General features: G+C 47.1%; 1 protein-coding gene and 1 pseudogene across 1 annotated transcript; both read left to right on the forward strand.

Moving 5' to 3' along the window:
* The first annotated feature begins 3,699 nt into the window (after window positions 1-3,699).
* On the forward strand, window positions 3,700-4,733 carry LOC137152818 (olfactory receptor 6B1-like; annotated as a pseudogene).
* Window positions 4,734-10,461: 5,728 nt separating this feature from the next.
* LOC137152934 (olfactory receptor 2AP1-like) lies at window positions 10,462-11,406 on the forward strand. Its single transcript, XM_067547887.1, has one exon. The coding sequence runs from the start codon at window positions 10,462-10,464 to the stop codon at window positions 11,404-11,406; it is 945 nt and encodes a 314-aa protein (XP_067403988.1).
* Window positions 11,407-11,708: the final 302 nt, after the last annotated feature.

The raw sequence follows: 11,708 nt of genomic DNA on the forward strand, positions 1-11,708 counted from the left end.
GTGAAGACATGGAGACCTTGGGTTTCTTCTGCAAAAATCCAGGAGCATCGGTTCGTGACCAACAGCAGCCCGGCTCCCTCTTGCGCTCTGTCTACCTGGCCAGTAGATTGACCCATTGGCTGGTAATAATACTCCACCTGCAGAATATTTGGGGGGGAGAGTGTCAGTGAAATGTCCTTCTTTTAAACTTCTGTTTTCACAATAAATGCAGCATATTGACATGTCCCCTGAATAAGATCCTGCTATTCTTTTCTTTTACAAGTGTAACACTGCTTTAGTAGGAGCATTGCCAGCAGATCAAGGGAAGAGATTATTCCCCTCTATTCTGCACTGGAGAGGCCACATTTGAAGTGTTTGTCCAGTTTTGGGCTACCGATTACAGGAAAGATGTGGACAAATTGGAGAGAATCCAGCAGAAGGCAACGAAAATTATTTGGAGGCTGGAGCATATGACTTATGAGGAGAGATTGAGGGGACTGGGCTTGTTTAGTCTGCAGAATGATTCTATGAAATCACACTAAATGGCAGAAGAGAAGAGGAACTGGTGCAGGACTCAGAAATACTGACCAGTGACCAAAAGATTTCAGTAGCCAATGCAGTAGTGGGAAAGCTACACTGTAAAAGAGCCACGGATGGAAAGAATGAGATATGGGCAGTTATTTTCAGAAATACCCACTGGCTGACTGCAGCTGTTGAATATTAATGAAGGGACAGTGCAATTGTATTATAACAGGCCATCACCTTGGACAGGCATTACTCGAAAATATAAGCTGGAGTTTAAACACAATCTCAAATATTTTTAACATAGGATCATTATATTTAAAAAAAGACAACAATGTGCAAGTGCAAGTCCCACTGGGCATTGTCAGCCACAAAGCTTTGCAGACACAAAATTAACCAAGTGGGAGAAAACTTGATTATTCCCCTCTATTCGGCATTGGTGAGGTCGCATTTGGAGTATTGTGTCCCGTTTGGTCCCCCCACTCCAGAACGGATGTGGGCAAATTGGAGAGAGTCCAGGGGAGGGCAAAAAACATGATTAGGGGGCTGGAGCACATGACTTATGAGGAGAGGCGGAGTGAACTAGGCTTGTTTAGTCTGCAGAAGAGAAGAATAAGGGAGAATTTGATAGCAGCCTTTAACTACCTGAAAGGGGGTTCCAGGGAGGATGGAGCTAGGCTGTTCTCAGTGGTGGTAGATGATAGAACAAGGTGCAATGGTCTCAAGTTGCAGTTGGGGAGGTCCAGGTTGAATATTAGGAAATAGTTTTTCCCTAGGAGGGTGGTGAAGCACTGGAATGGGTTACCCAGGGAGGTGGTGGAATCTCCATTCTTAGAGGTCTTTAAGGCCCAGCTTGACAAAGCCCTGGCTGGGATGATATAGCTGAGATTAGTCCTGCTTTGAGCAGGGGGTTGGACTAGATGACCTCCTGAGGTCGCTTCCAACCCTCATCTTTTATGATTCTATGATTTTATTAAGTCGACACTAGCTGGCAGAAGGATAGAGGAAATGAAGAGGGGTCAGAAATACTGACCAGTGACCAAAAGGTTTCAGTAGCCAGTACACTAATGGGAAAGCTAGACTGTAAGATGGCCCTGGGTGGAAGCAGTTTGAAAGGATGAGATATGGGCAGCTATTTATTGGAATGGCCCACTGCGTGGCAGCATCCAGTGAATATTAATCAAGGGATGATTGTATTGTAACAGGCCATCAGCTTGGACAGGCATCACTCAAAAATTTAAGCTGGTGTTTCATCATGATCTCAAATACTTTTCACATCGGATCATTAGACTTAAAAAAAAATACGCACGTCCCATTGCACACGTCCCACCGGGTGTTGTTAGCCACAAAGCTTGGGAGACACAAAATTAACCAAGTGGGAGAAAGGTTGAAGTGGAACCGTATTAAAAAGCATGAAGACCAAATGCTAATACAGAGGCAGCATTTACACAAATCGAAGGGCAGCCCCTTTACCAAAAGTAGATCAATGCACCTGCTCATCTCTTCATGGAACTGCAGGTCTCTGCACAGAGAAAACCCAGCTTCTGCAGGAAGAGGAGACACAAGAACCTCAGCTGCGGATCCTGGCTCCTGGTGTCTAACCCGGAGAAGTGGGAGATCATCGCTTCAAGCTGGGGCTGCCCTGGGGTGACAGGTGAGCACCGGCTCCTGGACAGCGTTTCTCTCCCACCTTCCAGACAGGGCGTGAATGTGCTATGGGAGGAGGGGAGGGACGAGGCAGGTGAGGTAATAGCTTTTATTGGACCAAATTCTGTGGGTGAACGAGAGAAGCTTTTGAGCTTCTCCAAGCTCGTCTTCAGGTGAATATTAACAGCTTTAGCCTCACCTTCCCATGCCACTTGGCGTCCATAGCACCATTTAACAGAGATGCAGACTGACACACAGCTCTTGTGACGGGTTCTCAGTTGGGAATCTGCCCCCCGACACACAAAGGGAGATACCTTGATTTATACCAGCTGAGGGTCTGGCTCAGGGTGTCCCAGTCGGGTGGCGAGTGCAGATGGAGTCTTACTAGCCCAGATCACACACGCCACATTCGTTCTAGACTCTGCGTTCAGGGACAACATCTTTTACCACCCAGGGTCTTCTTCCTGTATTATCATCCCACAGTCATTATGGAGTGGGGAGTGACACTCCTTGGTTAGGGCTGCACGTCAGCCTGGTTCTGCCCCTTCCCAAGATCCTCCCTCCAAACAGCTGCATTTTATTACTGCTACAAAGTGAATGTCAGGAAACAGGAAAGGCACTGCCAGTCCCTCAGCACATCACCATCACCACCCCATGAACTAAGGGAGAATTTACTCCTCTTCATAACTTATGTAATAAATGCATCTCGTGCAAGGGATGAAAATTGTTCCTTTTCCTCCCGGACACTGAAATGCTGACTGCAACAAGATATATAGTTAGATTGTTTTCTATTTCAGAGTGACTAACACCAGAGTTACGAACTGCCCGGTTAGCCTCACACCTCGTTTGGACCCGGCAGCATGCATTCAGGCAGCACCCAAGAGAGAGAGAGAGCAAAAGCAAATACAGCACAGTACTGTGTTAAAATTCAGATGGTTAAAAGCTGCATTTTTCTTTTGCATTATCAAGTTTCAAAGCTATATTAAGTTAATGTTCAGTTGTAAACTTTTGAAAGGGCAAACAGAAGGTTTTGTTCAGAGTTAGGAATATTTCAGAATATGAACAACCTCCATTCCCACGGTGTTCGTAACTGAAGTTCTACTGTAATTCTCACAGGAGATCGGTGCCTAAGGACACTAGATTGCACTGGAAATCTCACTGCCAGATTTCCGTTGATGTATTTATTGATTTTGACTCATGAGGTATGGCGTGATTCTGGCCATTGCCGGAAATGAAATGCAGCATTTAATGTCATTGTTAAGCTCCTGTACATCACCAGATGGGATACGATAGCAGATGAAATGCTCTGATCTGCCTTTTTAGTACTCAGCTACCAGAGCAATGGACTGTTGTTACAGTAGTTATTGATCTGATGTGGCAGACGATGGTCTGCATGGTTACAAATAATACTCTGTTCTCAAATTGAGCCTCCTGGCAATTTGCTCTTAAGTCAACATTTAGCCTTAAAATTCAGTCTGTGGTAGGGAGAGGAAGGGGAATTGATTAATATTTTTGGAAATAATTCACAAGACTTGATTAACTTTTAACTCTATGTTCTTCTGATTCAATTGCACAGTTCCTTTTCTTGTTCCTATGCTCAGCCCATGGCGGACACAGACTGGAGGAACCAAACCACCATCCTGGAATTCATCATCCTGGGATTTGGGAAACTCCCTGACCTGCAAATTCTTCTCTTTCTGGTGTTCCTAGTGATCTACATCACAACTATGGCCACAAACACCCTCATTGTGGTGCTTGTTGTGACTGATCGGCACCTTCACACCCCCATGTATTTCTTCCTGGGGAACCTGTCCTGCTTGGAGACTTGCTACACCTCCGCCATCCTGCCCAGGGTTCTGGCCAGTCTCCTGACCGGGGACAGAACCATCTCATTCCATGCCTGCTTCACACGACTGTACTTCTTTGGTTTTCTGGCAGCTACCGAATGCCATCTTCTAGCAGCGATGTCTTACGACCGGTATTTAGCGACATGTAAACCCCTGCACTATTCAACTCTTATGAACACCAGGTTTTGTCTCCAATTGGCTGCTGGGTCCTGGTTAAATGGTTGTCTGGCTATTACCATCCTTTTCTTATTCCTATCACAGTTAATATTCTGTGGCCCAAATGAAATCGACCATTTCTATTGTGACTCCATCTCATTGATGGAACTCTCCTGCAGTGACACACACCTGGTCATACTGATGGATTTCATTCTAGTCTGTGTATTCGCCCTGCCTCCATTCCTGCTAACCCTGACATCCTATGCATGTATCATTGCCACCATCCTGAGAATCCCTTCTACCACCGGGAAGCAAAAAGCCTTTTCCACCTGCTCCTCCCACCTCATCGTGGTGACACTTTTCTATGGAACCATAATGATCGTGTACTTACTACTGAGAGGTGACGCACTGCGAGAGCTGAACAAAGTGTTCTCTCTCTGCTACACGGTCCTGGCTCCCCTGGTAAACCCCCTCATCTACAGCCTGAGAAGCAGGGAGGTCAAGGCAGCCTTGAGCAAAGCCGTCCATAAATGTGGCTTTCACAGAACCATGCAGAGGCTCCGAGATAATAACTTAAACTGAGGTTTTTCAATGCTGCCTGGTGATTTAACCAATCTGTCCCCATACAAATGAAGTAGAAAACTCCCATTCGAAGTATGAGATCTAATGTGGAAAATACGTAGATAATCTGCTGAGAGTTACTGAAGGTGTTTACGGTCCCATGCTGTGTCCATGTAACACAACACCCAGGAAAGTGAGGCTGAGGACAGCTCTGTCACTCTCCACGTTTAGCACCGATACACGCCGTAGGATGGTGTATTTCTCCATGGTGTTGGCTCAACATTCATCCTATGGGGAGAGGGGGGAACTGCACAGCATCTGAACATGCACAGCGCTTTCCTTGTGTAAGGCATAAAATCCACTAACAATCCAAGTAAACCCCTGTGTACATCCCCTGTTCATTGTTTCTCTCTGTTAGATAATAAGAGCCGGTAATCAGACAGTCTATTTCAAATAAAACACATGAGGTGACATCATGTTTGTTGCTACAGTTTCTTATGCCTCTGAGGACCCAGGGGAAAATCCAGGAGGAGCTCGAGTCAGCAACGGGAGGGAGGTGTCCATAACAATGTTCCCATCAGGGTGTGCTCAGCTGGGCACCAGGCGGAGGGGAAACGCAATTGTAACCAGATTTTTATGTCCACTAAAAAGCCATTTTTGATTAAAATAAATGTTTCCGCAATTAAAATACTAACTCCTGGGGCAGGATATGTAGGGACGTAAGCCTGGAAAATCTGCCACCCCTGAAAACGTGCTTATTGCCATCAAATGCATGTACAATGTCATCTAGATGATCTGTAACTGCTAGAGGCAAATATCTCCAAAGGCCAGTGATGGGGAACTAGATGGGGAGGTTCTCTGAGTTACTACAGAGAATTATTTGCCAGGTGTCCGGCTGGTGGATCTTGCCCACTGTGATATTCCCCTCTGCAATCTGGACTGCTGTACAGCTGTGTCACCCCAACTCCTCACTCCTAAACCCCAACTAGCACTTGCTTCACCATGTGAACACCCCACTTCTGGGTCAGCCCACGGACAGACTCCTGTAAGCCAGCGTCTCTTACTTTAGCGAGTGAGTGCTTTTGGCCAGCCACTCACGGGATTATGCAATAGTGTGACTCTCCGGTCCCAGATGCACCCCTGAGAACTGCCATCTTACACAGTTAACTGGACTCTGCAAGCTCATTGGTTAGTCAATTGATCAAATAAATGGATATGCACCAGCTCTGTCACTCTGAATGAAGTATCCACACACACACAGCCAAACCACATGCACTGCTTTAGATAAAACAAACAAATACATGTATTAAGTACAGAAAGATTGTAAGTGGTTATAACCCAGAGCAATATAAATCAGATTAGATCAGGAAGAAATAAAAGTGAATCACATTCTAAACTAAGCTAAACATTTTCAAGAGCCTTACACTGTTAGATGGTTCTCACCAGAAGCTAGCTGGTCGGCCCACTACCAGATTCCCCCCCACCCCAACTCCTTGTGCGCAGTCTTGATGTTGTCTTGTAGATGGATTACAAGAGTCAGGTCATGAGACCAAATGTCTCTGCCTTTAACCTGATGCCCCTCGCCACCCTCTGGGGTCAGGTGATTGGCCATGTCCCGCATGGTTTCCTCCCCTTGAGTCAAAGAGCATCACCTTATCAGGTGCTCAGGTCAGTTCATTGCTCCTGGAAGAGCTGGGTTGTTTTATGCATGCCTTAGTGAGGTGTGAATCACCTCTCTGCTTTTAGTGTTTGCCTGGACCTACATATCCAAACAATATGAGACACGCATCTGGGAACATTACATAGCAGAGCCTGAGTCACACACACGACATTTGCAGGAAACATGCTGCCATGACAATAACGTTCAGTGTGCCATGTGCATTCCAAAAGCACCGCACATGACATACTTTGCATTAAACAATACACAGTTACACTAGAAGAGTAACAGGAATGATACACAATCACACCATAAAGGTGTACATAGGGTACAGTGTCTCACACCCAAATGCTCAGCTTCTAACTGGTTGCCAGATTTGGGGTCGAGAAGGAATTTCCCCCTGATCAGACTGGCAGAGACTCCAGAACTCTTTGCCTTGCTCTACAGCACGGGTCACTTGTAGGTTTAAAGGAGTGTCAAGGGTGGATTCTCTGTAACTTGACGATCTTAAACCAGAATTTGAGGACATCAGTCACTCGGCCAGAGGTGAGGGGTCTGTGACAGGAGCGGGTGGGTGAGGTTCTGTGGCCTTCAGCGTGCAGGGGGTCAGACTAGATGATAACAATGGTTGCTCCTGACCAAGTCTATGAGTTTATAACCATCTGCAAACCAGCCACCTCGCTGGTGCACACACAGGCCAGATGCAAAGGGCCAGGCCACAGCAGTGACCTCTGGACCCTTCCCCAGGAAAGGCTTTATGGCTCTTACGTGGCCTAAGCCCAGCTGAGACCAGCATCAGCAAAGCAACTGCACAAGGCTCACTAGGCCCCTAGAAGCAGGGCAGTTGGGCAAACAAAAAGTCCACTCACAAGCCAGGGACGCTGGGACTGTGCAGAGCCTGCTGGGGGTTTGCCGGAGCAAACAGAGAACTGAGGCCGGGCCTGGAGCCGGGCCTGTCAAATGGTCCACGAGGAGGGACTCCGCACATGGCCTTGCAGAGCAGAAACTGTTCTGCTGCTGCCAGCTGCACCTAGCAGTAGAAAGGGAGGGGACCTGTTACAAGGAGGGTCCCCAAAACTGAGTGTATCAAGGGCACGCTCCAAGCCAGCCCCAGCTACCTTAGACAGCTCTGCTACACCCAGAGTCCTCTCCTCATGGTGTAAGGTGACCTACAGCGAGAGGAAGCCATTACCGCCTACCGACGGGCAGAACTCCTGTGGTGCCAAACATGCCATGCTGGCTCCATCATGGGAACACATCGGGGCCTGGACAGAGGCAGGGGAGCTGGGCACCAGTGAGAACTGTAGGGCTCCAACTCCGCATTAGCAGGAGCATTGCCAGCAGATGGAGGGAAGTGATTGTTCCCCTCTATTCGGCACATTTGGAGTATTGTGTCCAGTTTTGGGCCCCCCACTATAGATAGGATGTGGGCACATTGCAGAGGGTCCAGCAGAGGACAAAGAAAATCATTACTGGGCTCGAGCATCCGATTTATAAGAAGAGATTGAGGGAACGAGGCTGGTTTAGTCAGTAGAAGAGAAGAGTGAAGGGGGATTTGATAGCAGTCTTCAACTACCTGAAGGGGGGTTCCAGGGAGGATGGAGCTAGGCTGTTCTCAGTGGTGGTAGATGACAGAACAAGGTGCAATGGTCTCAAGTTGCAGTGCGGGAAGGTCTAGGTTGAATATTAGGAAATAGTTTTTCCCTAGGAGGGTGGTGAAGCACTGGAATGGGTTACCTAGGGAAGTGGATGAATCTCCATCCTTAGGGGTTTTTAAGGCCTAGCTTGACAAAGCCCTGGCTGGGATGATTTAGTTGGCGTTCGTCCTGCTTTGAGCAGGGGGTTGGACTACATGACCTCCTGAGGTCGCTTCCAATCCTCATCTTTTATGATTCTATGATTTTATTAAGTCGACACTAGCTGGCAGAAGGATAGAGGAAATGAAGGGGGGGTCAGAAATACTGATCAGTGACCAAAAGATTTAAGTAGCCAGTACACTAATGGGAAAGCTAGACTGTAAGATGGCCCTGGGTGGAAGCAGATTGAAAGGATGAGATATGGGCAGCATCCAGTGAATATTAATCAAGGGATGATTGTATTGTAACAGGCCATCAGCTTGGACAGGCATCACTCAAAAATTTAAGCTGCTGTTTCATCATGATCTCAAATACTTTTCACATCGGATCATTAGACTTAAAAAAAAATATGCAAGTCCCATAGCACACGTCCCACCTGGTGGTGTTAGACACAAAGCTTGGGAGACACAAATTAACCAAGTGGGAGAAAGGTTGAAGTGGAACCGTATTAAAAAGCGGGAGGACCAAACACTAATGCAGAGACAGCTTTTACACAAATCGAAGGGCAGCCCCTTATCCAAAGGTGGATCAATGCACCTGCTCATCTCTTCAGATAATTGCAGGTCTCTGCACTGAGAAAACCCAGCTTCTGCAGGAAGAGGAGACACAAGAACTGCAGCTGCGGATCCTGGCTCCTGGCGTCTAACCCGGAGAAGTAAAAGAGAAGAGTGAGGGGGGATTTGAAGCTGGGGCTGCCCTGGGGTGACAGGTGAGCACTGGCTCCCCGACAGCGTTTCTCTCCCACCTTCCAGACAGGGCGTGAATGTGCTATGGGAGGAGGGGAGGGACGAGGCAGGTGAGATAATAGCTTTTATTGGACCAAATTCTGTGGGTGAACGAGAGAAGCTTTTGAGCTTGTCCGAGCTCTTCTTCAGGTGAATATTAATGGCTTTAGCTTCACCTTCCCATGCCACTTGGCGTCCATAGCACCATTTAACAGAGATGCAGACTGACACACAGCTCTTGTGGCAGGTTCTCAGTTGGGGATCTGCTCCCTGATACACAAACGGAGATACCAGCTGCGGGTCTGGCTCAGTGTCTTCCCCCAATCGGATGGCAAGTGGAGATAGAATCTTACTAGCTCGGATCACACATGCCACCTTCTTTCTAGACTCTGAATGTACGGACAGCATCTTTTCCTCCTGTGTCTTGTTTGTGTATTATCATCCCACAGCCATTATGGAGTGGGGATGGACACTCCCTGGTTAGGGCTGCAGGTCAGTCTGGCTCTGCCCCTTCTTAAGATCCACCCTCCAAAGAGCTGTATTTTATTACCACTACAAAGTGAATGTCGGGAAACAGAATAGGTGCTACTAGTCCCTCAGCACAGCACCATCACCACCCCATGCACTAACGGAGAATTTACTCAGCTTCATGATTTTTGGAATAAATGCATCTCTTGTGAGGGGTCAAAAATTTTCTTTTTCGTACAGGGCACTTGCATCTGACTATTCCAGTTCTATGGTCCGTTTACATTCCATTAATTCTAACAGAGGACAGATACCTAACGACACGAGGCTGCACTGGAAATGTCAAAGCAAGATTTCAGGTTGCCTTTATGGATTTTGACTCCTGAAATATGGCATGATTCCGGCCATTGCCAATGGCCAAATGCAGCATTTCAGCATCAGTGTTAAGCTGCTCTATGTCACTGGATGGGATAGGATAGTACATAAAGACATGCTCTGATCTGCCCTATCAGTACTTGGCTACCAGAGAAATGGACTGTTGTTACAGTAGTTATTGCTCTGATCTGGCAGAAGGTGGTCTGCATGGGTGCTGATGTTCTGTTCTCAGACTGGAGCAATGGTCTCAAGTTGCACTGGGGGAGGTCTAGGTTGGATATTGGGAAAAACATTTTCCCTAGAAGGATGGTGAAGCACTGGAATGGGTTACCTAGGGAGGTGATGGAATTTCCATCCTTAGAAGTTTTTAAGGCCCGGCCTGACAAAGCCCTTGCTGGGATGATTTAGCTGAGGATAGTCCTGCTTTGAGAGCAGGGGGTTGGACTAGATGTCCTCCTGAGGTCCCTTCCAACTCTAGTATTCTATGTTTCTATGACAGAGTCCTGGCACTTTGCTCTGAAGTATACATTTTGCCTTAAAATCACAGGCTGTGGTCAGCAGAGGAAGGGGAGTTCCTGAACAGCTAAGGAATTAATGAGACTTGGTTAACTTAACCCTATGTTCTTCGGATTCAATGGCAGAGTTTGTTTTATTGATCTCAGACTCAGCCCATGGCAGACACAGATTGGAGAAACCAAACAGCCGCCACGGAATTCATCCTCCTGGCATTCAGGGATCTCCCTCACCTGCAAATTCTTCTCTTCCTGGTGTTCCTAGTGAGCTACATTGCAACCATGGCTGCAAACACCCTCATTGTGGTGCTCATTGAGACTGATCGGCACCTTCACACCCCCATGTATTTCCTCCTGGGGAACCTGTCCTTCTTGGAGACCTGCTACACCTCCGCCATCCTACCCAGAGTGCTGGCCAGTCTCCTGACTAGAGACAGAACAATCTCACTCAGTGGCTGCTTCACACAATTGTTCTTCTTTGGTTTTCTGGGAGCTACTGAATGCTATCTCCTAGCAGCGATGTCTTACGATCAGTATTTAGCAATATGTAAACCCCTGCACTATTCAACTCTTATGAACACCAGGTTTTGTCTCCAATTGGCTGCTGGGTCCTGGCTAAATGGTTGTCTGGCTATTGCCATCTTTGTCTTATTCCTATCACAGTTAATATTCTGTGGCCCGAATGAAATCGACCATTTCTATTGTGACTCCATCCCACTGCTGGAACTTTCCTGCAGTGACACACACCTGGTCATACTGATGGATTTCCTACTATCCTGTGTATTCACTCTGCATCCATTCCTGCTAACCCTGACATCCTACGCGTGCATTATCACCACCATCCTGAGAATCCCTTCTGCCACCGGGAGGAAAAAAGCCTTTTCTACCTGCTCCTCTCACCTCATCGTGGTGACAGTTTTCTATGGCACTATAATGATTGTCTACCTGCGACCGAAACGTGAGGCACTGCGAGACCCGAACAAAGTGTTCTCTCTTTGCTACACGGTCCTGACTCCCCTGGTAAACCCCCTCATCTACAGCCTGAGAAACAGGGTTGTCAAGGTAGCCTTGAGCAAAGCCACCTGTAAATGTGGCTTTCACTGAACCATGCAGAAATTCCGAGATAATAATTTAAACTGCGGTTTATCAAAGCTGCCTTGTGATTGAAGTGCTGAGGACAGAGCACGGAAGGGAAAAGGACCTCTACGCCTGCGGGCCTCAACGTTTCCAGACGACTGTGCCCCTTCCAGGAGGCTGACTTTTCTTGCATACCCCAAGTTTCATCACAATTAAAACTACTTGCTTACAAATTCAGACATATATTTCTCTTTTTTTAGGAGCCCATTCCTACCGCATAATTGCTCACTTTCTCCTTGTTACCATAAAGTTATAGAATAAATCAATTG

The sequence above is a fragment of the Emydura macquarii genome, unplaced genomic scaffold (genome assembly GCF_026122565.2).
Source record: "Emydura macquarii macquarii isolate MOO-44397 ecotype Brisbane River unplaced genomic scaffold, CSIRO-AGI_Emac_v2 contig_1230, whole genome shotgun sequence".
In the NCBI taxonomy this organism is placed as follows: domain Eukaryota; kingdom Metazoa; phylum Chordata; order Testudines; family Chelidae; genus Emydura; species Emydura macquarii.

What these genes read in the sequence shown, in the direction of transcription:
- LOC137152934 (XM_067547887.1), top strand. Translation starts at nt 10,462, where the DNA reads ATGGCAGACACAGATTGGAGAAACCAAACAGCCGCCACGGAATTCATC.